A 27,688-nucleotide genomic window follows, 5' to 3' on the forward strand; every position below is an offset into this window, starting at 1 on the left:
CATCTGCTCTGATTCTTATTCAGCACCACTCATGTAATTGCTATAAAAGAGACCAGGCTAAGGGACAGAGGGAGGATGGGAAGGTGTCTGTGTCATAAACAAGGAGAGATATTTAGTGGTTTTTAAGCGCCATAGTCATCTCCAGGGAGAGCTTGAGAGGAAAAAAATAACACTTTATTTGGAAACAATTCTGCTGAGAGGCAGGCTCCTCTCAGCTTCACTCTCCCTGCTATTTATTATGAAGTGCTATGTGCTCGGAAATGGGGGCTGAGTTCTGAAGTCACAGGCCAAGTTCTGGGCTCCAGACAAGGGGGCAGCTCAGGCCAAGTTATCTACCCTGGAGGGGAAGGGTCTGGAGCAAGGCAGCTCGTCTGTGCTTCTGGTTACCTCATTCTAAGGACTCATAGGGACGGAGACCCTACAGTTATCCCTAAAAGCCTTTGTACCATTGAATGACTCTGTATGGGAGGGATCTGAGGCTGCAGAGCTCCAGAAGGAAAGACATTCTGTAGGTGGAGGGTGGCCACCTAATGACCCTTATCCCTTCGCTTATCCCTGAGGATTTTCTCTGAGGCTTTCTTTTCCTTTTCCTCCTGCCCTGCACCCTGCCCAGAATTACCTGCTCAGATCATTCCAAGGGTGAACAGGAACCCAAGTGAGTGCCTTCCTCTTTTTCCCTGGAGCATGGTGGGGAGAGGCTGAGTTTGCAGAAGGAAATTTAAATGTTAAAGTAAGGGGGTGGGGGAGAAGCTAGATGCAATGGAGGAATTTGGATTGGATCCTGGAACCAAAAAAGGACATTAGTGGAAAAGCTGATGGACTCTGAATTTAGTTAGTTTAGTTTAGTTAGCTTAGTTTAGTTAACTTAAATGGTAATGTGCCCATGTTAATTTCTTCGTTTTGACAAGTATGGTGTGGTCGTGTTAAATGTTAGCGCCGGGGGACACTGGGCAAAGAGTATATGGGAACTCGACTATCTCTCCAGCTTTTCTGTAAATCTAAAATTCCTTCAGAATAAAAATCTCATTTTTTAAAAAAGTTGGGGGACACACAAAAAAATAGACGAACCAGAAACTTCAGAGTGGTGAGGCTTTACAGCACTTAGGTGTCTGATCCCTCCATCCCAGTAGAAGAGCAAAGGGCTTTCCTGAGCTAAAGCCTTTAGGATCAAGTTTATCCTGAGTTAACCACTCTCTAGTACTGGACAGATTCCCTACCTGAAGTCAGGTTCTAGAAGCTTCATTTCCTCCATCTTCAGAGCCAGAGCTGTCTCCTGGGATGTTTTGCCTTTTCCTAGGGCCTCTGCAAAAGCTAGTCAGTCGTGGTCACTGATCCCCCATCCAGCTCCAGGGAGCAGCTCGATTAAGAGAGTCTGAACACCTCTCTTAGCTGTAACTTGGAGAGCCAAGATTTAAAGCAGATGCATTCAAAGCTAGTTGAAGCAGGGGAGACCCCGTCCCATTCCCTCATGCAGCTGCAGCACGGTCTCCAGCAGCCCTTTGGAAAGGACCGAGCCCAGCTTAGCTCAAGTTAGCCTCTGCCCACCCCCACCCCCAACGGCACCTAAAGATGAGCCATTATGTGTGTTCTTCACACTCGCCCCACCCCTGACCCACCGAAGGGAATGAGTGGTTTTGCAAAAGTCTGCCTTTTCAGGGTCCGAAATGAAATCTCGCGGATCTAAACATTTGGCCCATGCCACGAGTGTCTGTCAGAGGTCTGTTCTCTCCTACACCATCACTGTCAAGGCCATCCTCCCAAAGTCTTCCCTGAATTTCTCTTGCTGTTGCAATTACAGGCTTTTTTCTCCATTGTTCCTCCCAGTGCAGAGAATGGACTGGACACCATCAGCGCTAAAGCAATCCCGTGTTCCTGAAGGAGTGATTAATCTTTCTCTAAATTATCTTTTTGTACGTGATACCACTTAGAGTCCTTCAGGCTTGGGCCTCAGGGGTAGGCCTTCTGAGCCCCCTAAGAGTCACTCGAAGATGCTGCTGTAGGCTGGGGGTGCTCCAGTGGGAGGAGCAGAACAAGGAGGCCCCTTGCTCACACTCCTCCTGGCCTTCCCTAGGCCCACACAGCCCCCAAGCCCAGCCTCCCCCAGCCTGGCAGGCTTGGCTCGGGCCAAGCAAAAACGGTCCCCGCATCCCTCTGGTGCCTAGTGGCATTATTGGAAAAGTCAGCCTCGAAACCGCAGAGGGATGTAGGGTGTTGGGGGCTGGAGCTCGGGAAGCACTGTAGACAGTGAGACAGCCGAATTAAACAGCCACCGTGTGAGTCACTGCCCTCCCGTCTGCCTCCCCAGTCCTGGCGTGAACCTAGAAGCTGGTGAGGCAGTTACCTTCCCAGCCAGTTCGGTTGCTCTCTGAGGACAGAACCAGAAAGACTGAGCTGAAAAGGAGAGCGGAGAAGGTTTAGGCTAGACATGAAGAAGCATTCCATGAACTTCATGGCCCCAAAGGATTTTTATGGTGTCACTTTCTTGGGAGGCATCCAGTGGTTTCCCAAAGCTCCACATGCTCTGGGGTAACATCCCTCCGTCCTGCCTTCCTGAACCCCTCTTCTTGCAGGACGCAGTGACTTCCGCATTCACAAACAGTCCTCACGTGGTCCTAGCATGGAAATGCTCATCATTGCGAACAAGGCCGAAATGGTGGTGGTGTGCCTTTCCCGTCATCGCTGTCAGGCCTCCCCTGCTGCCTTTTGCTCCTGCTGACAGAAGTCATTGCTTTGGCAAAATTAATTTGCTTGGAAATGAGCCTGGAGGATGTGCCTTCACTTTGTCTTCTGCGGTCTGTGTTCCCTCTTCCCCTGTCTTTGCCATAATCACGTGTGATTCGGGTGCCAGCAAGAACCCCCAGACACCATCAAACCCTTCCCTTCCTTGAAGGAAGACGGAGTGTGGCCTCAGCCCAGACCTATAGATCTGCACTGCAGACCGGTGGCATTTAGGAGACGGAGTGCCTGGTGTTTAGGACATCCATGAGGCTCAGGATTAGGGTAGGTTCTTGACCAACCTACTTGAATATGATCTTCCTAATGACTGTCTGAGGGATTATTATCCCCATTTCACAGATGAGCAACTCAACCTAGAAAGGTTAATAGTTCGCCTGCATCTCAGACCGTAGACATGTTGGTATGGATGGAAGCCAATGTCTTTGGACATTGGGAACGGGCTTTTTCCACTCCACCACACAGCCTGTCCATTCTGGTCCGAATCCTGGTGATTCAGATGAACAATGGGGAGCTGGTCACAGAAGGCCAACAGCTGTAACCATGGGATCGACCCCTTCCTGAGCCCACCCAGTATGTGCCAGCGCTCATTGGCTCACTGCCTCTTGCAACAAGCCTGTGAGGGGCATGTTGCTCTTCCCATTTTGAAGATGAGAAAACTGAAGCTCAGAGAGGTCATGTTGCTCAAAGGGGTCTCACTTAAGGGATAGGTAGAATGGAGATTCAAACCCAAATGTTTTGTCTAAAACCTGGCATCGTTCCACTGTGTGGTAGAGTCTCCCTGTAGAATTTTCCCACTCTGATCTTTAGGAACTTCTTTTTGTCTTAATTTCCACTCGTCATGCTACAGTGTAAATGAAGCTGTGAAAATATATGAATGTTTGTTGTGTTTTGTTGTTTTTACCGAGGGCATCCGAGCAAATACACAGTGGTGACCCAGCCCCAGGGAGGTTGCGCGTTCTCTCTTCTCCAGTTTCTATTTTTTCCTCTTCACCCTGGTCCTGTCTTCTGCTTCTCTCCCGTGCCTTTGTGTCCCCCTAGGGTGTTTCTCTACTTTCCCACCTTCCCCTTATCATCCTTTCTGCTCCCTTAGACCTCAGCAACCAATCCTGTACCTCCAGCATCTCGTTGCCAAGCAACAGGCTTCCTACCTGCCCCATTGTGTTAGCATCTCCATGACAACGAGTACTGCCAAAAGAGAGAGAGAGAAAAAAAAAAGTTAGGTGGTGGTAGGAGGAGATGGTGAGACCCTGTATTTCAGGACATTCATGCAGTTTTGTTTTGTTTTAAAAGATTTTATTTATTTGACACACATTCACACACACACACACACACACACACACACAGGGAACACAAGCAGGGGCAGTGGAAGTGGAAGAAGCAGGCTTCCCGCTGAGCAGAGAGACCAATAGCTCTATCCCAGGACCCTGGGATCATGACCTGAGCCCATGGCAGACGCTTAACAACTGAGCCACCCGGGCGCCCCCATTCACGCAGTTTTACCAGCCACAACTTGCTTGCTCTCAGGGCCCCTGGAGAACATCACAAATAGCTTCAACTGAAACCTCGTGAGGGAACAAGTCGGGAGAGTGACAGTCTGCATGCAGAGAGTCTCGCCTAGGGACATTTCTGCGAGGGCCAAGGATGAGAGCCACAGGCGCTTTGTGTTTAGATAGGGCGGGGTTGGGCCATGGGATCACCTTTCTGTGGCTCAGTTCAGGAAGGATGAGGGAAGGATTTTTCAGTCGTTGCTGGAGTGAGGTCATGGGGAGTGTTTTTCAGTAGGAGATAGGAAGGGGTGTCTCTGAACAGGGCCATGTTTGAAGCAAGCAACATCTGGGGAAGGTGAAAGCCAGGGAGAGGAGCTGGAGGGTGGGGGCTGTCATCAACAAGACCTTGAACCCTGCAAGCTCCTGCCCAAGGACTGTGGGTGTGAACCCTGTGAGATTTTCGTGGTCTGCCCAGCTTCAGGCAGTGGTTGGTCTCGGCAGCCTCTGCCTCCCAACGACCCTGCCCCGCCCCTTTGTCTTCCTATTCCAGAGGTCTGGAGGAAGCCTGCAGGGAAAAGGATAGGAAAGAGGAGGTGGGAAAGGAAGTGAGGACAGCCCTGGATTTCCAGGTGCCCAGACTGGTGTTCTCACAGGGGACCCTGGCTCTTCAGCCACGGTGCTGCCAGCCTGACAGACAGTCCCTGATGGTTATGGCGCACCTAGGATGGCAGTCTGGTGGGAGACTCAGAAAGAGGAAGGATTTTATTTATTTGGGGGCGCCTGGGTGGCTCAGTGGGTTAAGCCTCTGCCTTCAGCTCAAGTCATGATCTCAGGGTCCTGGGATCGAGCCCCACATCAGGCTCTCTGCTCAGCAGGGAGCCTGCTTCCCCCTCTCTCTCTGCCTTTCTCTCTGCCTACTTGTGATCTCTCTCTCTCTCTTCTCTGTTAAATAAATAAATAAAATATTAAAAAAAAAAAAAAGGAAAAGAAAATAGAAAGAGGGAGGAAGCCTAAGCCGGTCAGAACATCTAGGACCTGTCTACCTGGGCAAGTGGCCAGGGACCAGCCAGGGACCCTCATGCAGGCAAAGCAGGGCCTTCTTGGACTTACTTATTGTTCAACGTGGATGGTACGTGGAAGACCCCTATAACCCGGTGGCTGGCCCTTGTGGGGACTCCACAGTCCCACCCAAACACCTCATCTTGCTGGCACTTTACCCGTGGTACTGTCGTGTATATCAAGCGTCTGTGCTAAGGCCAAGGCTCCTCCTGTCATACTGTCCATGCCCCTGGCCCTGAGCATCCTTTGCCCCTCCAGACCTCCAAAGCAGAAGAAACCGGTCCAGTATTTCGTCGTCCTCATGGACAGTGCTCTCCTAGGCTCTCACTTACATCCCCCAAGGAGAGCAGTTCCTTTGTTCTTCTCTGTGTCCAGAGGGCACGGAGAGCAAGATCTGCTGGTGGCGGCGCCACTGCACACATTGTTGCCTCCGGCTTTGCTCCCCTGCCTGGCCTGACTATTCAACAACATTACGAAAGCTCTTGGCGTGTGTGGCCACATGGAGGGCCAGGCCCCCAGCAGAGCCTGCGGCCCCACTGCTGAGCTAGGCTGCTCTGATGTACGGTCCTCATGGCTGCGGAGGAAGGACACAGTGAGTCAGACGGTCAGCACCACGGGAGGAAGAACACGTTGATTCAATCTTTCTCTGCAGTTCATGACCGGGAGGCTCCATAAGCTGCTTGCCTGCACCCAGTAATTCCCCTTCTAAGAAAGAAGCCCAAGGAATAAGCTGAGACTTGAGCAAAGCTTGTGTGCTTATCACAGCATTGTACCTACCAGTGCAAAGTTGGAAACACCCAGAGTGGCCAGTAATGATGGAATGCTTGAGTCATTTCTGTATACTGCACTCGAGGGATGGTTTAGGATCTCTTAATAAGGATGTTTTTTAAAAAACAATTTCACGGGGTGCCTGGATGGCCCAGTGGGTTAAAGCCTCTGCCTTCAGCTTAGGTCATGATCCCAGGGTTCTGGGATCAAAGCCCCGCATTGGGCTCTCTGCTTTTTGGGGAGCCTGCTTCCCCCCGTCTCTCTGTCTGCCTCTCTACTTGTGATCTCTATCAAATAAATAAAATCTTAAAAAAAAAATTTCAAGATTTTTAGATAAAAAGTAAAAATGCTTAATTCCTAGTAAGTGAAGAGACATGACATGTATGCTTAGTGTAATTATAATTTTATGGTAATATATATGTGTATATGTATGCTATGTATGTGTACTGTATTAGAGATGTATAATATATGTGAGTGTGAATAGTAAAATGCCTGGAAGAAACCAAAACACGTAAAAAGATTACTGTAGGCTAGTAGGTTTGTAGACGATAGGCTTTCTCTTTGTATTTTTCCAGATTTTCTAAGTTTTTTTCTTTTTTAAATTTTTTTAGAGATTTTATTTATTTATTTGACAGAGAGAGACAGAGAGAGATCACACGTAGGCAGAGAGGCAGTCGGGGGCGGGGGTGGGGGGTGGTTGCGGAGCAGGCTTCCTGCTGAGCAGAGAGCCCGATTTGAGATTCAGGGCTCTATCCCCAGACCCTGAGATCATGACTTGAGCCAAACTTAACCAACTGAGCCACCCAGGCGCCCCTCCAAGTTTTTTCTGATGAGTGCTTTGTTATTTTTGTATGAACTAACCTTTATTAAGCTCCTTCCACATGCTGCTGTGCGAAGCATTTTTCACTCCGCTTTAGATTGTTTGTGTGTCTCCCCCCCCACCCCCGCCCCCTGCGACTCAGTTGAGATCTTAATCTCCACGTAGTTGTATTAGGAAGTACGGTCTTTGCTAAGTGATTTTGTCATCAGGGCAGGGCTCTCCCGAATGGGATCAGTGTCCTTACAAAGGAGACCCTAGAGAGCTCCCTTGCCCTTCAGCCGTGCAAGGACACAGCCAAAGGCCGCCATCTGGGACCCGGGAAGCAGGTTCTCACCAGACACCCAGTCGGCCCGCACCATGATCTCAGCCTCCAGAACCGGGAATAAGTTCTGTTGCTTAGGGGTTCCCCATTCTGTGCTCCTCTGTTAAAGCAGCACAAATGGACGAAGACACAACGTTATCCCATCTTATTTTTATAGCAACTCAGTGAGATGGATACTCGGATCTTTTAAATGAAACAATCAAAGCTTGCGGAGTATAAGTAACATTCCCGAAGCTACACAGCTTATAAAATAGCAGATGCACGTTGGGAACACCACCCCAGAAAGTTATAGAAGGTTCCTGCGGTCATTAAGGGCAGGGTGGGTAATCAGTGCTGATCTGGCTGGCTTGTGGGGTTTCTGGTCTAAATATGTAAATGCTAATGGTCCCACTTCAGGTGGCCCTGTGGCCTCAGCTCTGTTTGCTGGGCAGCTCTGGTCACACCTGACCGCCTTTCCAGGTGGAGGTGGCCCCACTCTGAGACCCTGTGCTGGGAGGTACAGCACCAGGTGCGCTCCTAGGTCTGCTCAGCGTGGTAGGAGATGGGCTCCCAGCTTCAGGGGTGTGGAACCCCATAAGCTCACCTGTTAGCCTCCTGGTGCCTGGCAGGATTCTGGGCCTTGGGGAGCTACACTGTGGGAGCCTCACAGCCCACCAGACACTTCCCCATGATTGGGGTTAGTAGGGAGAAGGGGATGCTTTTCTCCCGCAGGCTGGCCCCCTACTTCGGGCTGCGGTCAGGCCTGGCCGTTCCTCTGTGCGTGAGTCCTGTACGAATGTGCTGCTGCTGAAAGGGGGGTGGGGGCTGGGGGCTCTGTCCTGGCTTGGCAGCATTGTACTGGTGGGAATGGGGACCCAAGCATGGTTTTAGCTTGGCTCTGAGGGAAGCTGGTGGGGCCAGCAGGCAGGGATGCTCGGTTCTGCTCAAGACACACAAGTACCCCATTCTCCCTCTCCACTGCTCACGAATGAGGAATAATTTGGGTTCTCTTTCATGCTAGAATTGCTTGCCCCACTTCTCAGATGGTAAAGTTAAGGCCTAGAGTCTAAAGAATTCAGGGAGCTACTTAGCACTGGAATCCAGTCCAGTGGTCTGACTCCAGGGCTACTCTTGACATTTGGGTCTGCCTCCAACTCCCCACTCATGCCTCTTACCACCCTTCCACATTCTGAGGTCTTTGAGGAAAGTAGAGCTCATTGCCAGCGTAGCCAGCCTATGGCTGACCTCAGTTGGCGGGAATTCTGGTCCGCACCTCTCAGCCCAGTCTGACGATGGGTTCGCAGTCAGATCGAGAGTCCAGACCTCTCCAGATGCCCGGATGTGGTGTCCCAGCCCGGGTATTAGCCTCCATGTGGCAAAGTGGCAGGGCCTCTGGGCTGGATGGCTTTAAGAGGGGTCCAGAATCCCCCAGATCTCTCCTACCCCAGCACCAAGGAACCTCCCTCCCCTGCCCCAGCCCCGTGGCCCTGGACTTCATGGCCTGGAAAGTATGTGAGGCTTGTGGAGTGATATGCCCTCCATCTGCCTGGCTGGAAAAACCATCCATGGAAGAACATTGCAGGCTTTGAGTTGGGCGAAAAAATAACAATAAAGTGAGTGTGAGAAAGATGGAGCTGACAGGTCTGGTGGGAGAGGCAGTCATCTGGCTCGCTGCCCAGGGTCTACGAAGGTTCCAGTTTCTCTGTTGGAGATGAGTTCCCCCACCCCCCAAGGCTCCACTTACTCCTGCTCCTCCCCCATTCATTAGCTCGAGGGTCCATCTGGAATCGAAGCTATTGCTTAGGAAGCCAGAGCTCTGTAACAGTGGCCTAGAGGAAGTAACTAGACACACACACACACACACACACACACACACACACACACGGGTCGGTGGGTGGGAATGCGATGGGGGTACAGCAGGAACTGTCTGGGGCACCTCCCCAGGGGCCTAGGCACCAGTCCTCTTGTGATTGAGAACTCCCAGTTTCTCATCTGCCTTCCAGGAAAGCACCACACATTCTGGGAGCACCCAGAGGGGCTTTTGGAGCCGGGGGTGGGGGTGGGGGTAGGGGTGAGCAGCAGGAGGTGTTCTGGAGCACAGGAAAGCTGCTCACGGAGGCACCTACTCCCCATGCTAGCTCAACTTCCTGGGAGGTATTTATAACCCAAGCCTCCAGCCCCCTGTGATTTGTGGGACAGCTTTAAACCATTGATTTTCATTAGCATTAAATCATTTCTCTTAGCTAATTGAAAAGGAACCAAGGAGCCTGACAGTGGAGCCGTCTATGTGGATCAAATTAGTGACAAATACCGATACGCTGATACAGTGCAGGTCTTCAACTGTGCGGCTCGGGGGCCCCTCCCTGGAGCTCGAAATTCACTTTTCTCTCAAGGCCAGAGGCGGTAAGAAACACCCCCCAGACTGGAGGACCAGGAAGACCAGGAGTCTTAGCAGGAGGGCTGGGAAGTTAGACATTTGGAAGAACTTCCAGTGTTGGGAGAGGGGACAGGAGGTTCTGAGAGGAGTGTTGGAGGAACAGCGACCACCTCTCCCACACAGGTTGTCTGACTGCCGCATCTGTCCTGTCTGTCGGTCTGGGCTTAGCCAGAGTAGTCGTGAGGCTAAGGAACACTCTTGGGGAGTGTGATGGACTTGCTCTGAGAATGCCGGGTTTGGGCAGTACAGTGTTTAGAAGCCATCTCCTGGGGGAGGGGATGGGTGTTGGCACCACCGTGATCATTTACTCTAAATGCCAGGAAACGGAGCTATTTGATACTACCTGAGATTCACTTGGCCAGTCCCATCTTCCTCTGTAAGAACATGTTGCCATCTGGCCAGAAAGAAGACCATTCTACCATCTTAAGGTTAAAGGAATTCCTGAGTGTGTTGGCAGAGTTCTGGGCTCCAGGGGTGAAGATGGGGAAGAGAGTAATGAGTTCTGCTCCTGTGGACAATCCTAATCCCCATTCTGAGCCAGGAGCCAGCCAGGCGGGCGCTGGAGCACCGAACCCCCATCCTGTGCCTGCCAAGTCCTGGCCAGCCAACCCGATTCCTTGCTTCCTGCCAATGCTCTGCCCACTCTGTCCATGCTTGTCCTGAAGACAACACGGCTGGCCGCCCATCCTGTCCCGCTCTCAGTCCTGACGGGGGTGATCATCTTCTCTGCCAAGGACCGAGCCTAGCTGCAGGGCCTTCAGCTGGTTTACTGGAGCCCACAGCCGGGGTCTATAGGCTAAGGGCTTGGGGAGGGGGAATGGCTTCAGATCTCTTCTACTTTGGCCCCACTGCCGTGTACCCACATCTCAGACCTTCCTTTATCTCTGTCCTGAGAGACTAGCAGAGATAAGAGACTGCGTAAGGAGGAGAAACATTTAGTAAAGGGCCATTGCAGTCCTGTCCTCAGCCCAGGGGACCTCCCCATGATGCCCAGCCTTGGGGTCTTATGGGGAGGGAAGACACTGTGACCAGGAGTCACCCCAGGCACTCCCATTACTCAGCAGTGACTTGGGACAAGTTACTTCCTCTAGGCATAGGGATGTTATCAACTCCCCATAGCCCCCCATCCCGACCTCCACGTGTGAGTTGTAGCAAGTCTGTAGTCCACAAATGTTAAATGAAAATTGTGTACACATAGTGAGGGTATTGGGGGCCATTTTTCCAGGGAAAGCGTGTGAGCATACTGCTGGAGAGCCCAGAGCCCTTGAGATGGAAAAAGGTGGGGAGACAGAGCAACCCTTCATCTCTGGGCTGGATGAGAGAGATCGGCCAAAGGGAGGGGACAGGGAGAGCAAGAAGCTACATCTGTAGCTTCAGATGGGGTTGTGTGTGCATGTGTCTCAGTGTGTAGACGTGTGAGTGTGCGGGTCACTATCTACATGGTACTTGGCTGAGAGATGGGGCAACATAAGTGTGTGTGTCAGTGTGAGTGTGTCACTATATGGTACTTGGCTGAGAGGTGAGGCAACACAAGTCACCTCTTTGCTGGGGCATCAGGAGACACAGCTCTCTGTTCGCTGAGGTGATCAGTCTCCAGAGATGCGCCTGCGCCTCCAACCAGAAGCAAGCCCCTATCTGGGGTATGGCCCTGGCAGGAACCGGTCAGGTTTTCAGGGGCAGAAGACAATGTCATAGTTAGAGGAAGAAAGCTTGCAAAGAAGCCTGCATGAGTCCAGGAGTTTGGTCTGTGGTGTCTGGATCTCTGAAAGTCATTCTGTCCACCTTCTGCCTCTGAAGAGGTTGCCCCTGGGTCCTGCTCGTGCTCTCAGGACCGCATCGACTTCAGAGGGGGCTCCGTGAAAGACATCTCCCCACCTCTCTCACTAACCCCAGCCACGGTTTATTTTGGAAACTTCTCCAACTTTGTTTATCCTCCCTACCCTAATCCCATGTAAACTGACTGTCCTATTCATACTCAACTGAGGAAATAGAAATTTAGGTTAGAAGGAAACATACAGTGGTAACATTTATGTTGTTGTGACAGGAGTGGGTGACAGTAGGAAATTTGAGTAGAACAGAGAGAAGGAGATACATGCTGTGCTGATGGTCTATTTGAGTCAATAACTAGCTTTTATTCAATGATTTGTTTGGGTTTGTATAAGCCAGGCACTGTCTTAAGTGATTTTCCTATACCTCACTGAATTTTTTTAAAAAACATAAAATAGATACTGTTATTATTACTATTTTTTTTTAAGGTTTGACAGAGAGAGATCACAAGCAGGCAGAGGCAGGCAGAGAGAGAGAGGAGGAAGCAGGCTCCCTGCTGAGCAGAGAGCCCGATGCGGGACTCGATCCCAGGACCCTGAGATCATGACCTGAGCCGAAGGCAGCGGCTTAACCCACTGAGCCACCCAGGCGCCTCTGTTATTATTACTATTATTCCTGCTTTATAGATGAGGAAGCAGACCAAGGAGGCTAAAATAACTTGCTTAGGACCAGAAGCTAGGAAGGAGCTAGATGTGCCTGGGGGTGGGGAAAAAGAGGGGTGTTGGGAAGATGCAGAGGAACGCTGTAGGAAGGGGGTCGTTCTGGCTCCAGGTCCTTTGTTCTTAACCACCACCCTCTACTGTGCAGGGTCTGTACCTCAGTGCTTGAGTCCAGAGACACACCGAACCTTTACCATGAATTATTCCAGTATTTTTCTTTCCTTCTTCTTGAGAAGACAACTTTCTCCTTCCTATTTTTCAGTCTTGAAATAACACGCTAGGGAAGGGAAATAATTTGACCAAATTTACTCAGCCTGTGATGAAATCATCTGACCAGCACCCAGAGTCCCATCTCCCAGACATTTTTTTTTAACATTTCTTCCCTCTTTTCCTCCTCCCTTCCGTTTCCTTCCTTTCCCTTTCCTTCTGTCTCTTCCCTTTCCTTCCATATCCAGCCTCTCGATGCTATAGTTAAAATACTCTGACTTTCTGAAATGGACATCCTAACTACATTCTCAAACTACATTCTCAAAGCGCAGACGCGGCTCCTTTAACGGGGCCATTGCTGGAGGAGCTGTCCTATCAGCACCACGGCCGCCGCCCCGCGGGCCCCGCCCACCCGCCGCTGCTGCGGGAGCCTCAAGGGCAGAAAGGGCGGCGGAGAGTCCTGGCTGGGAACCCGCAGCTTGGCTAGTCCTCCAAACCTGGGAGGGACCTCTGAATACAGAGCCCGCCCTCCCTCCCTTCACCCCGCCTCTGGCCCCCGCAGATCTGAGGGAGCTGGCGCTTAACCTCTCATCACATTCTGAGCTAGAGTGAAATATTTATAGGCCAAAAATATTTCCTGGCTCTGGGGTTTGCAGAGCATTGAGAACTCAGTCGCCTCTGTCCTGATGAGGCCTGAAGCCAGAATGATTCGAGGCTGAAAAAGGGAGTCCGTGGGATGGGGAGTGGAGAGGCCTGGATTGAGGCTGCAGGCTGAGCAACAGAGCAGAATAGTAACAGGCCCAGGTGGCTCTACTGTGCCTCTCTAATATTGTCTCTCCCATTTACTAGCTGTGTGATCACAAGCAAATTCCTTAGCCTCTGTGCCTTGGAGTCCTTGCCTGTGATGGGGGAATGATAATGTAATACCACCAAATCGTAGGGCGATTGCAAGTTAATATAGGGAAGAACTCAAGAATAGTGCCTGGCACACACTTGGTAAATGCAACTGAAAAGTGTTGGATTTAAAAATAAAGCAGCCCCAGGGTGAGGACGAGAGAGAATTGACAGCCAGGTATTGACTGGAAAAGGTGGAGTGGAACAAGGGGGAAGTACGTGTTGGGTAGGGACTGAAACTGTGCCCCTTCCCCCTGGAAGCCACTGGCCTCTCAACTCACCTGCCATCCATCAGACTATTCCAGTCTGTGTCTCAGTCTGTCTCCTCTGTTCTGAGAAGAAGGGCAGCTCTTCTCCTTAACATAATTTTGGCCATTTCTTGAGCATCTGCTATGTGCCAGGCTCCATGCTGGGTATCTCATCTTTATTCTCTCATTGAATTGTTACACATCTCTAAGACTGCTTTTTGTGGATGAGGACTTTGGGCTCAGAAGAGTTAAAATAGCTTCTCTAAAGTCATATAGCAAGAAGTAGCAGATCTAAGATTTGAACCCAGGTCCTCCTGACTCAAAAGGCCTTGCTCTTTCCACTACAAAATTTCCAACTGTCTTGTTTCCTGTCCTCTCCACTGGTGGGCATTTGGGTGTTACCACAGCCAGCACAGGCAGTGTTTTTCCTGTTGATGCTACTGTAGATTTCTGATTGGAGCCTGGCAGATACTCTGATCCTCCCTTGCTTTGCTGGAGGCTCCAGAAACACCAGGCAGTTCAGCCTCCATCCCTGGGCATCTGAGGAGCCTTGAAAAAAAGATTCTTTGTCCTTGTGATCATAATAACAATACCTTTTTTAAAAAAAAGATTTTACTTATTTCACAGAGATCACAAGTAGGCAGAGAGGCAGCAGAGAGAGGGGGAAGCAGCCTCCCTGCCGAGCAGAGAGCCAGATGATGCTGGGCTGCATCTCAGGACCCTTGGATCATGACCTCAGCTGAAGGCAGAGGCTTTAACCCACTGAGCCACCCAGGCGACCCCATAATAACAATACTTGTTGAGTCCTTACTGTGTCCCAGGTACTGTTCTAAGCACTACATTTATTCAGTAACTTAGTCTTCAAAACAATGAAGAGGTAGGTCCTGGTCTCAGCCTCATTTTATAGGCTCAGAGTTTGTGCAGTTTGCCCAAGATCACATCATCAGCAAATGGCAGAGCCAAGCTTTGGACCTAGGCACCGGGGCTCCAGAGCATCTCTTACTGCTAACACTCCACAGAATTTCTTTGAAGAGCAGAGTACGTCTATCAGCAGAGAGCGCTGATAGACAGACCATGGGCATGGGAGGTTCAGTTATCAAATCTACTGCTGCTTGGACCTCAGACCACCAGCCCCGAACCCCACTGCTGCCTCTTCCTTGAAGCCTTCCCAAATTCTGCCTCATCATCAGACTAACACACACGCAAGATTCCCATAGCACTTTGTTTTGCCTCTCTTGACACACAGCATATGTGCCTGTGGTGACTGTGCACGTTTCCCCCTACCAGGTTGTTGGCTCCTTGAGAGCAGAGCCTGGGTCTCAGCCACTGCAATTGCCACAGCATCTGGCAAAGCACCTGGCATATGGGAGGTACTCAACCAAGGTGTGTATTGATGAACAAAGGGATCCTGTTGTGAATCCTTTCAAAAGTGCAATGAGCTTTGGTAATAGGAAGTACTGACTCCCTAATGTAATTTACTAAGGACAGGGATCCCTGGAATGAGTGAACTAAGGGACACTTGAGACCCTCTTCTTGAATCTGCCCACTGAGGTTAAGTGTAATTTCCAATCAGAGCACTTAGAAGGAGGAAGAGAAAGCATGTTTAGGAGTAGGGGATCTGGTAGGCTCCCCCAAAACCACAAGTGCGTGCACACACATGTTTGTACATACATGTCTACCTAAGAAAGAAGTAGGCTCCTTGCTAACACTCCCAGCTCCTAGCCTTCTGCCCATGAGCTTCCCCAGTATATTGTGAAGGTATGACAAAAGATGATCAGTACTGCTAGCCAAGCTTCTTGGCTTGAACAGAACAGGCTCTGTCCAAGAGACACATAGATTGTCCTGCTTCTCTGGGACATTTTTGTCTGACAGCGAGAACCAGGAAATGGAGATCATTACAGTGATCCCCGTTATATACTACGAAAGTGACTTTAATACTTCTTAATATCCCAAGAGGTTGAACATTTTCTAGATACCACCTTATTCAGCTTGCTCAGGACATGAAGAGATGGGAGCAAGGAGGCAGAAAGGCGTTGTCCTTATTTCATGGGAGAAACTGAGCCCCAGAGCAAACATGGGAGTCTCCCAAATCATTTGGTCCATTAAAAACGCAGCTTGGATGCCAGAGCCAGTAGGTATGTGGTTGGGGCCCAGGAGACATCATCCGGACAGAGGCCTCACCCTCGAGCTTTGGAAGCACCTTTGTCCATGCGTCTCAGCTGACACCCCGCCTCCCATGAGCACTCTCTCTGCCCTTTCCCTCATGCCTCCCATCTGCTAGACACTTAAAACTCCATAGTCTTCCTCCTCAATCCCCACCTATCCGAGGTGTACCACCTGCTACCAACTAGGCATAATAAGCCTGTGGCCAGACTGGATTTGGCCCATTATCTCCCTCCCCACCCCCATTCATTGCCTTCAGCCTCTTATGGGACAATACCCTAGGACGATCTTGGCTCCCACTACCACCAAATGCAAACAGGATATGAAGGGTGCAGGGAAAGCTGGCTAGACCTGAGGAATTTGGGGAAAGAAAGGAGAAAAAGGGAGAAGGAGGAGACCTCCTCCAGAGCTGCCCATGACTGATTTTCTTTTCCGGTCTCCACCCTGTGAACCAGATTTTCACCCCCTTCCTCCCTCCTCCACAATCTCTGGAAGGCCCAGAGCTGTCAATCACAGCAAGGACAGTGTTGACATGGAGGCTGAGGAGCACATCCTGCGGCCAGACGTGCATTTGATGGCTGTGGTCTGGGGAATCCATTCTTGGGCCTCAGGGTCCCCCTCATCTGCTTTTGGATCACAGCTTCACTGCTTTCTAGCTGTGTGTGTGTTCTTTGGCAGCTCACTTGACCTTCCCAGCCTTGTTTTCCTGACCTGGCAAATAGGGATAATAAAAGCTACTTTGGAAGGTTGTTGTAAGGATCAGAAACCATGGCTCAGTGAAAGCGAGATACTGATGCGGTCTGGGGGAAGAGAGAAGTGCTGGGTGTCCTCTTGAGATCTCTCTAAACATCCTGGGCACCTGTGAGTTCCCACTGTAAAGGCAAACCAGGAAGGCTCGTTTGAGCCCCTTTCCTGCCAGGCTCAAAGAACACTGTTTGGGGATCCCTCCTCCATCACCGCAGAGGTGGTCTGATTCAGCCAGACTCCCACCTGGGGTGGTGGTCCTCACCTCCTGTGTCTAGCTGTGGGGCTGTCCTCTGAGGAGGAGGAGAGAGCAGGGCCCCAGCTACAGTGAAGGGGTGGGGGGGGCTCCTGGGACCTGCCACAGGAAGGTTTTTTTGTTTGTTTTGTTTTTTTAAATACCTTATACATTCATTTGACAGACAGAGATCACAAGTAGGCAGAGAAGCAGGCAGAGAGAGAGGAGGAAGCAGGCTCCCCGCTGAACAGAGAGCCTGATGTGAGGCTCGATTCCAGGACCCCGGGATCACTACCTGAGCCAAAGGCGAGGCTCCAACCCACTGAGCCGCCCAGGCACCCCCACAGGAAGGTTTTTGAATATTCTTCTCATGAGCTTTTGAAAAAATGAGGATCCAGGGAAAGCAGCAACAGCATCTGCTCCATTAACAAGTGAAGTCAAAGCAGCTTCCTCGGACTTAAGGCTCTCGTGGCGGAAATCTGGCCTGTCCTAGATGTAGGGCCTAGGGGAGCCTGGGCCAAGGGCAGCTGGGGATGCTTTGAGGACAACGTAGGTGAGTTGGGCTCTTGAGGGGAACCCCAGGCACTACAGCGTGGGTAGGGGAGCAGTTCACAGGAAAGGTGCAGGCAGCACCAAGAGGCTGTTCTGGGTTCTGTCACAGACGTAGCTCCCAGAGGGGGTGGGCTGGGGTGCTTGCATGGCCATGGTCCCCACATTAGGGTTTGATGGGGACTAGGCGTAAGGGGAGAGGCAGAACTGGCCTGTGTGGTACTGTGCCAGTGGAGGGATTGACTATGGGAATGCTGAAGTCTCAGGGGTGTGGGCTGCAGTGGGTCTGTGGTCCTAGGACCTTCTCATGGGTGGTCAGCTGGTTAGTTCAATTAGCCAGTGATTGGCTTAGCTCTGTGCTGGAGGCCACAGTCAGCAGCTCAGGGACAACACACACCTTTGGTCAGGTCCATTCTTATCCTTCTGGTCCTGTTCGGTATGGTCACTGATGCTTTTTGCTGATAATTAGGGGAGTGGCTGGATAGGAGAAGGATGACAAAGTAAATCTCCTCTTAACTCTAGTGGGGAAGAATTCTAAAGCATGGTGTTCCTCCTTATCGTAAAGACCCCCTGTTTCTCCACCTGACTGCGGTTGCTAGATTTTATCCTGTGCTTATTTTGCAGACTGCTGTTAGTACCTGTTGACAGCCTCTGAGATCTCTCTGTGAAAATACTTCTCAGGCCCTCCTGTGGGGCTGCCCTTGGCATGTTGGGGCTGGGGACAGGGCAGGGTGCCCTGCACGGGAGACTGTGGGCAGGCAGAGGGCGACTTAGAGTGTCCTTAGAGTGACTTAGAGTCTACAGCCTGGTCATTGGGCACAAGATAGATGGGAAGGAAGCAGGAGTCAGGCAAGCCTTGAACATGGTCCTGTAGGCCTAGGTGATGGGCAGCCAGGGAGGAGGGGAAGCAAGCTGGTTGTGGGTACGTTAACACACATGGCTTTGCCTTCTCTTCTGGAGACTGTGGGGGCTACTTTAGTTCATCCAATAATGACATCAAGTCACTAACGTACAAATTAGAGGAAAGGAGGAGGGGGTCATAGTATTTCTCTTCCTAGAGGAAATTATTTCATCCATTAGCAGAGCAGTCCTCTAAGCCCTGACTCTTAATCCATCAATGTTTAGCGGTCAGCATGGATTTTTCACAGTTTAACCTGTAACTGGTCCTGGACCGCAGAGACAAAGGTCAGGGAAGGGTCGAGAACAGACATAGCCAATCCTGCGCAGTTACTGACAGCTTTGTCTGCAGTATGAAAGGGGGCACCCCAGGGGTCTCAGCGGACCAGCCATACTGTGCTGGTCCTTTCTCTGCCCATAAGTCCTCTGTCTCCACCCTCATGATAACATGATAACATTTCATCTATATCTCTTCAATTTTAAGGAGACCTTTTGTTTTTGTTAGGTTTTGGCCAATTGTATGTATTATTTTGTGAATTCCTTGTTCAAATCTTTTGCTCTTTGTTCTATGGGGTATTTGCTTTTTCTTATTGATTTGGTAGAATTCCCTTGGTCCCCGTATAGGTTGCAAGTATTTTCATAGTTTATTGATGGCTGGAATCTTTGAAAAAGGGCTTTTGTGTCCATACAGAGATTTTCATTTTTATTGCACCGAAGTCTATCAGTGTTTTTCCTTTATAATTTCTGCCTCTGACATGGGGCTTCCAAAGGCCTTTCCCACAAGAAAATTATGGAAACATTTATGCATATGTTCTTCAGATTCTTTTATGGTTTCATTTTCTACATTTCCTACATTTAACTCTTTCATCTATCTGGAATTGATGGATCGTGTCTTTGTAAATGGCTTCAGATTCCCTTGGAAGTGGAAGTAATTAATAGAGCAATTAATTCATTAATTAACATGGTGGGGAAGAGAAGCTGTAGAGGGGGAGAGGTTGAGGATACGGGAGAGGGATGGGATAATTAATGGACCAAGGTCTGGGAGAGAAGGAATTGAGTTCTGGGCCAGAGGGTGCATAGGGAATGTCTGTGAGGAAGACTGTGAGCCCAGTGCCCAAATCTCCAGTGACTGAGGGGTGGGGACATGGGGAGGGACAGGGGAGAAGGTGTCAGTAAGGACCAGTGAATGGTATGAACCGGATGGCAGGAGCCTAGGGTTGGGGGAGGTTCACAAGTTTATGATTTGTGAGGATTAAGATTGTCTACCTCACCTTTGAGCCCAGTGGAATCTGGAAGATGGCATCCCACTGGACAGGTGTCCTGGGCATTTTCATCAGATAAAGTGGCAGGTGGAAGGAACATGCAGAGAAGAGGCTGAGGGTACAAGGGAGTTGGTTTACTGTGGGTGGGGGGTTCTAGACTCAGGCTACAAGGAAGGGTTTGAGAGGGAGGGGTTGTAAGAAGGAGAGCCTGTCCCTGATCAGTGGAGGGGAGCAGAAGCAAGGAAAGTTAAATTAACTTCCTTGGTACAGAGGATCATAGTTCACAAAGCACTTCACATAGGGTTTGCACTTGAACTTCAGAGCAGAGGGGTAATGGGGATTTGCCCAGAGTCAGGTAGGCAGGCTCTGGCCGAGTCAGGATGTGAAACCAAGAGCCCCAACGCCTGGCCCGGATCCTGAGCCTCCTCCCCTGACCCCAGCATCATCTTTACACACTCAGGGACAGAAGCTTGGGATGGTGCCTAACCATCTTCTTTTCTCTCCTCTCTCTGCAGGACACTAGTCCTCAGGGCTGCTTGCTAACCATGAATGGGATGGCCAATGTGAACTCTGCCAGCCGCCCCCACTATACCTCCTCCATCCCTGTGCCTCGAGCTGCTTCCCAGACCAGGATTCATACCCCGGGTGCCTCTCCCCAGCTGCGGCCACGCCAGGCCGGCCTGGCCCTGAGCCCCCAGCGTGCAGCCTCGCCGAGACTGGGCAGGGCAGGAGGCCCTTCCAGAAACTCCTCTCCTAAGGCCTCCCGGGGGAGAGGCTCCCCGAAGTCTTCTGGGACGGTGAGAGAGTCAGCTGAAGGTGGCGAAGGCCTTTCCAGCTCCCCATGGAGCAGTCCCAGGGCAACCCCCAAAGCAGCCCTCTCCAGCTGCACTGGGTCCAGAAGAGTTGGGGAGACACAAGGCACCCGGGGAAAGAAGAAGGTGGCTCAAGAAGGGATTCCAGTCCTCCAGAGCCGGGGCAGGAGCCCATCCCGACCAAGCTCTCGTGGAGAAACTCAAATACCAGGGGCTCCTGAAGGTCGAAGACCACCTGACTATCCAAGAAAGGATCAAAGAGATACAAGCTACAGAGGTTCAGGGGTCCCCAGGTCTTTGGAGCCCGATGCTGGGGCAGTGTCCGGGGCTTCCTCCCCGGGGTGCAGCCCTGTGCAGAGCAAACGCCCCTCCCCCACCCCGGGGGTCATCAGCTTCGCCTCGGCCCATCAACAGAGTCAGCCAGTCACGGCCACAGTGGCCCCCTTCCAGTACAGGTGAGCTGGGGGAGCAGGGGGGCAGGGAAGCAGGGAGGTGTGGAGTGGGGACCCAGCAGCCAGCCTGAAGAGGAGGGGGACCTCAGTCCATCGAGTATATATATCCTTTTTTAAATAAAAGTGTAACTTTACTCAAATGGCCACATTAAATGAACCAAATTCTAATTACTAAGTGTCACACCGTTTAGAAATGCTCAAATGCAAATTAAATACCTCCCAGGCTAGCCTGACTTCCTGGGCTTTTTCTCTGCACTGGTGTGAGGAGAAAACCACTTACATCTGGGGTTTAGAGAAGCTTGTACACCATTCCCAGGACGTGGCAGGTGGCGGGGGGGGGGGCGGGGGCCAGGGGGAGCACATGTGGTGCGGGGAGGGGGTCGTTCCTCTGGGGCTGCAGAGCATCTGGGGGGTGGGGGTGGGGAACTGCTAGGAGCTTTCACTTCTAGAAGCCAAGAGTGTGACTCGGTCTCTGAAAAGTTCTAGGCACTCTTACATCACAGACATCCGGGGCCCAGGCCCAGGAAGCCAAGAGTCCCACTCTATTCGCCGTGTGGTCAGGCCTCTTACAGAGTATCACAGTGAGGAACACCACATTTTAAAAGGGCATTGATGCCCAAAAACACATTTTAAGAAAGACAAACAGGTTGATGAGGGGTCCAAAAAAGGCTTTGGAATAATGATTAAAGGAGCTGAAGCAGTTTACTTTGGAAAAGGGAGGCTTAGAGAGGATCTGAGGGCTGTTCTCAAATATTTGAAGAGCTGTCATGTCGTAAGATGAATTAGATTTACTTGGTACGGCTCCAGAACCCCGATTCGGCATCACCGTGGTTAGAAGTCCGCCCGAGATAGATTGGAAGCTCAGGAGGAGGAACTTTCCAGCAACCCGAGAGGTTTACAAATGACTGATGAGGCAGTGAGCTTCCCATCACGGCAGGAATTCAAGCGGTCGCCTGATCAAAGCAAGTTCTCACTTGGGTGAGAACCGCCCACCCTGGAACAGCCACCCCTGTTCCTTTTCCTAAGGAGCCCCTCCCATCTGTCTGTCCCCTGTGACCTCCGCTGAGGTTCTCCAGCTGATGAGAGGACTCGGGGAAGCACACATGCAGGGCTGACCTTCCTTTGAATGGCCTTTTCCCCATCAGCACAGTGTTTCCCTGGTGATTTTTTGGCTTTCTTCTCCTACCTGATTTCCTTCTACCTAATGTCCTTCATTTTGAATTCAATCTTCGGGAAAAATGTCTAGGCATTAAATTGTTTAAGATTTTACATTATCTACCCTACACGTCCCCTGGCAGATTTAGGCTCTGGCATTTTCCAAAGAGGTCAGAACTTCTTCCTTTGAACATTTCAATGCAGCCTAAATAGAACCACATTTCCTTTACTCCGCAAACATTTATTGCATGTTTTCATTTTAAACAGAAATGGAAATGTGTTGTAGCAACCTCAAGGGGCAGTTTTCTTCACCATCCACCTACTAGACTTTGCCTGTTTCAGGCCCTGGGTTGGGTTGCAGGGAGGATCATGGTTTGGGCAAGGGCGGATTGGAGGGAGGACGGCCCTAGGTGCTGCTGGCTGGTGGGTGGGAGCCCAGTACACCTTGCGGGGCCTGGAGCTGCTGCCAAGGGTCCCACTGCCAAGGGCCAGGCTGGGCTACCCTTGCAAGGTGCATAGCCAAGGAGGGGCCATCTGCTCCCTAGAAGGCACAGACATCCTGTTTTCATGGAAATCTCCTGCACCCCTGTCCCTCCCACTGCCCAGACCTTGGCCTTCTGCAAAGTTCCAGCTGCTCACAGAAGCAGAGGTTATCCTCCTCCCCTCCCTCTTGTCTCCAGCCTGGTCTTGCCCCCTTGCTTCTCCAGGGACCAGATCTGTCAGCCATCTCTTTCCCTGCCCTACCCGCCTTAGCCATATTTGTCCACAGGCTCCGGGTGCCGACCTTCCCAAGGAAGCCTATCCCCTGCCTCGTCTCTGACCCGCCACTGCCTCTCTCTGGTCACCCCTGCTCTCTGGACCCCAGAGAAGGCATAAATGCCTCTCAGTCCGCAGTCTAGGTCGTCTGCTCTCATACATCTGGTTCCCTCCGATCTTCAACCTCATTCTCCTCTGCTCTTCTGGAAACGAACCCCCTACAGCTTCACTGCTCTGGGGCTGCATTTTCCCACTTACCAGGTGTTCTCTTTTTCCAGTAGTTTTCTCCTTCCCGCCTCAGGCTGGCCGTCGGTCAGACTTCAGTGAGGAGGGTACAGTCCGTGGTGTCAGGAGGGCAGGCTTACGGTTTTCTTCTACCTGGTTCAACCTCTAACCAACTTCCGGCATAGATGAAACTGTCCATTCGGGCTGGAGAGTGAGGGGAGGCCTGGGGCCCTGGCCTAGTTGGGAGAGGTGGAGGCAGACAGAGATGAGAGTGTAGAAACGACTAAGCTTAGAGACATGGAGGCTGCCTTCCTCGGTGCCCCTGGGCCAGTGCACACCCGCTCACCCTGACAGCGTAATTATGGCACCAACAAGCATGAAAGCAAGCTCTTTGTATTTCTTTTTTTTTTTTTAATAATATCAAGTAAGGCAGCCATTTTTGTGCCTGTGTGGATGGTTGATATATATAGTTCTATACAGAAGCAGAGCTTCTGACTTTTTTTTTAATTTCTTTTTTTTAGAATCTATTTTTTTTTAATTTTTTATAAACATATAATATATTTTTATCCCCAGGGGTACAGGTCTGTGAATCGCCAGGTTTAGACACTTCACAGCACTCACCATAGTTTAATTTCTTTTTTAAGATTTTATTTATTTATTTGGCACTCAGAGATCACAAGTAGGCAGAGAGGCAGGCAGAGAGAGTTGGGGAAGCAGGCTCCCTGCTAAGCAGAAAGCCCAATGTGGGGCTCGATCCCAGGACCCTGAGATCATGACCTGAGCCAAAGGCAGAGGCTTTAACCCACTGAGCCACCCAGGCACCCCAAGCTCTTTGAATCTCTAATGCTACTTCTTGCTGTCTGTGCTGGGTCAGGCGGTGCTTAGCTCTACGTATATGATGCTATTGAGTGAAACGTGTACGTTACCTAGAATTTCCTCTCCCCAGTAGAATGTTCCATTGCTTTCTCACTAGGATGTTGCATCTCTTCACACGGCCCAGGTCTATATTCATTTGTTCCAAGAAACCAACCAACGCCAGTTTTTCTTTGCCCCCCCCCCCGAGACTTGAACATCAGGCTGGTATCAAATTGGCAGTAGTGGTGAGCGACCCCATCAGACTGACCAGGGCAAGATGAGGTCTCCTGCTTTGTCTAAGTACCCCCTACCCTGCTCTAGCGCAAGCCCCCAGCTCAGGGGCCTGCAGACACACAGGAGCTCAACACTGCCCTGGTGGCTAAGGGAGAGCCCTGCAGGGGCAGCAAACACTCACACGCCCCTGGACTACCAGGCTGATCTGGGCCTTGGAGGTCACCTCTTCTACCCATGATGGACCATGATGTAGGGACCCAGAGGAGAAGAGATTTGCTCAGCATTACACAGCGACTTAACAGCAGAGCTGAGCCCAGAGTCCCAGCCATCTGGGTTGAAAAAAAGGAAAAACTGGGGAGAGGAAGACAATCTCAGTAGCACTGGAGACTCACAGGGTCCCCCGGCCCAGCCCCCCGGCCCCAGGACCAGACGTCAACTTTCCCTCCTGCCTGCACAGCTCTCCCCTCCCCCTCCTGCCAAGCTGCCAAAGGGTCCATTTAGCTGGAGACAGCGGGCGGACGGGTGGGCGGGCCAGCTCTGAGAGCCCAGGGTAATTGCCTATAATAAAAGCTCCCACAGCCTTTGTTCCTGGGAGCGATTGTACGGTTGGGGTTGTGCTCAGAAGTCTGCGTGCATTTGGGAGCTGGTGGCCGGAGACCTCACCCTTCCTTCCTGCTGCCACACTGGCCCAGCACGGACTTAGCCTCCCAGGAGTCGCTGTGACCTCAACTGAGCCTGCCCCTCCTTCTTCCCTGACCCCTCCCTGCCTGGACTGTGAGCAAGCCCAAGGAGGCCTGCGTGCCCCCTAAGCTCTCATAAGGAGTCAGTGAACTCAGCTTCAGAGAGAGCTCTTCCCTCCCTGTATGAATTTGGCTATATTCTGGGTACAGCCTGGGGGCAGGGACCATGGCGGGGTACAGGACCCAAGGCCTAGAGTTACTGTGGGTTTCCTTTGTCTTGTGGGCAATTTGTGTTCCTGGGAATGGGTGGAACAGCAAAGGGTGACTGGCATCAGCCACCCTAGTGCCCTCACGAGTTTCCCCGTTGCCCCTGCCCCTGGCCCGACTTTGCACAAGTCCTGCTTCCTGCTGAGTGTGCAATGTACGTATGCTCACCGGAGAAGGCCCAGTCCAGAGGCGGGCGGAGCGCCAGCAGGGGAGAAGAACTGAGCTCCAAGGGGGTTCCCTTAGTCCCTTGGAGAAGCTTCGAAGCCAGGACAGCCTCTGCGATGAGTGACCACCCGTTCTCTGTCCCACAGGATTCAGACAGACCAGGAGCCCGGCCCCCTCCCTCAGGCTGGCTGGGTCCTTGATGGCTACTCCAGCTGCCCCGGTGGGACTGAGGAGTGCTTCTGTGCAGGTGAGTGTTCTGTGAGGAAAGACTTCCCTCCCGGGATGGGGAGGCAACCAGACTAGAAGTCTCCTCACCGCCCCTGTGAAAAAAGTGACCTGACTAAGCAGTTCCTTCCCTTCGCAACGAGACATCATCCTGCGGATTGTACCTGGAATTTTCGCCATGCTTGCCTCAACCCAGGGTTGGTCCATCAAATCCAGGGGCACGTCAGAGTCAGGAGAGGAAAGTGGCCAGTGGGTGCCCTGGGTGTTTATCCAGGGCTCAGGTCCGGGGGTCACCAAAGCCATGGCAAAAAAAGTAATGAGCTGGGAGACTAAGAACCAAGAGCCAGGTTCCAAGCAAAGCCCAGATGAACAGCGGAGGCCCCGGGAGCCATCGAGGCAGCTCAGAGCCCTTTGGCTAACTGCCTGACAGCTGCTGCCTCTCCCACCACTCCCACACCTGTCCCCTCCCCTGCGGCACCCTGTAGTCACAGCATGTCACCTGCTGACTGAGCCTCAGGAGCCAGAAAGTGAGGGCTTAGCAAGAAGAGCTCCGAAACTGGAGCTCAGTGATGGTCTGTAGGGGGCAGAGATGCTGCGTGTCCCCAGGCGCATCCTCAGGCCAGTGTCTGGCCCATGGCCGGAGCTCAGCAGGTGTCTCTGAGAGAATGACAGGTGAGCGGATGGGTGAATGCCCATGTGCCATAGGTCAGGTCCAAGACTGGTCAGATTCTAAACTCTTAGGGGGGTTAGGTGTGTGTGTGTGTTGATTTTCTTGCAACATTAAAAAATACGTAGGGGCGGGACACCTGGGTGGCTCAGTTGGTTGGGCGTCTGCCTTCAACTCGGATCATGATCCCGGGGTCCTGGCAAAGCGGGCTCTCTGCTCAGTGACAGGTCTGCTTCTCCCTTTGCTTCTGCGATCCCTCTGCCTCTGTGATCACTTTCGCTCTCTCTCGAACAAATAAACAAAATCTTAAAAAAATATATACCTTGAGGATGCCTGTGGTACACAGGAGAAGCACTCAGGATTCCACGGCAGGGCACCGGCTCTGTCTATCCTTTAGTTTCCAAGGGGGTCTTGTCCCAGGAAAAGAATGAGCTTGCTTTGGGCAAATCTGAGATGGTCCAGAGGTTTTGTCTTAGCTTCATGTCCGTGCTTGGCTCTGGTGGACAAAGCTGCAGTGCACAGCACAGCCTGACCCTGATGTCATTGGACCCCAGGAGGATGCCATTCCTACCTTCTTCGTCCCCTCTGTGCAGGTGGTTGGGTGTTCCTCTAGGCTGGGGGCCAGGCTCTTTTGAGTCTTCTGCCAGCTTGGGCCCCAGCAGTGGTCTTGGGTCCATTGTGACTCTGAAGACAGAGTAGCAGCACTCCCTCCATGGCAAGCCTTGTAGAGGAGGTTTACAGGGGTAGAGACTGGGCATCTAGAAAGAAAACCATTGCCTCCCACCATAAGTACACCCGCAGAGGAACCAGGGCATGGTGGGGGACAAAGGAAACCAAATGTCACTGGCACCAAAACACCATCAGAATTAGAATGTGGTAACCAGGAAACTATGCAGAGCTCTATTTTTACATTTGCAGTTTTGTTAGTGTAATGGCTTCCTTATGTGTGTGCCACATTGTTGGAGTCTAGTGCTCTCCTCCTAACCAGGCACTCGTTCAGAATCATTATCCGATGAGTTGGAGAGAGGACTTGGGACTTTCAGCATCTGCACAGCCTGGCTTTAGGAATCCCCCAGGCTCGACAGCTGGAGGACCATCCTTACCAGCCAGCTCTGAGCATGTCCGAGAGATCCCAGCTTGGGTTCCTTCGTGAGGCAGAGTGCTGGTGGACCTTTGGAGGTGGTGAGGAAAGGGAGAAGCGCTTGTTTCTTCCAAGGCTCCTGGGGAAGAGGAACAAGGTTCTCCGTGCTGCCCCTGGTGGCCACTCCCTCGTTATCACAGCGATCCATGTTCATCAAGGCGATCCGTGTTCATCAAGGATACGCCAAGCATTTTGGTGGATTGGATGGCCAGAGAGATTTGGGGTCTGCTTGTGCTTTGTAGGGGAGCCTGCACTCTGAGCCTGAAGAAGACAGAGATGAGAAGAGAGATGTTGGCAGGCTTCCATTTTACGCCCTGCTCCCCTACCTCTGAACTCCACTCAGACCACGACACCATTCATTCACTCATTCATTTCTTCTTTCATTCAGTCAACAAACCATCCATGAGTGTTTGTCATGTGCCAAACACTGTGCTCAACATTAAGGGAAAAGGTGAATGAGGGGCACCTGGCTGGCTCAGTCGGGGGAGCGTGCTACTCTTGGTCTTGGGGTCATGAGTTCAAGCCCCACGTGGAGCATGGAGCCCACTTTAAAAAAATAAAAGTAAAAATTTTAAAACGGCATTTATGTTTTAAAAAACCAGAGATGAATAAGACTCTGACCTGTTTTCAAGGAGTTCATAGTCCGGAGAATTCACTCCAGTGAGCCTGACCCAGGGGCAGGTGAGAATTCTACCAGTGGACCACCCATGCAAGCCCAACCCAGGGGATCGGTTGGCAGGGACCTGCGCTTGTTAGAGCTG

General features: G+C 51.4%; 1 protein-coding gene across 1 annotated transcript in view; it reads left to right on the forward strand.

Moving 5' to 3' along the window:
* NAV1 (neuron navigator 1) overlaps positions 1 to 27,688 on the forward strand; it is a 252,392-nt gene that overhangs the window by 54,732 nt on the left and 169,972 nt on the right. Inside the window, exons 2-3 of the mRNA XM_044267590.1 lie at positions 19,809 to 20,560; positions 25,041 to 25,141. Coding sequence (XP_044123525.1) covers positions 19,839 to 20,560; positions 25,041 to 25,141 — 823 coding nt within the window. The 5' untranslated portion in view covers positions 19,809 to 19,838. The remainder of the gene's footprint in view (positions 1 to 19,808; positions 20,561 to 25,040; positions 25,142 to 27,688) is intronic.

Source organism: Neovison vison, chromosome 10, assembly GCF_020171115.1.
Source record: "Neovison vison isolate M4711 chromosome 10, ASM_NN_V1, whole genome shotgun sequence".
Taxonomy (NCBI): Eukaryota; Metazoa; Chordata; class Mammalia; order Carnivora; family Mustelidae; genus Neogale; species Neogale vison.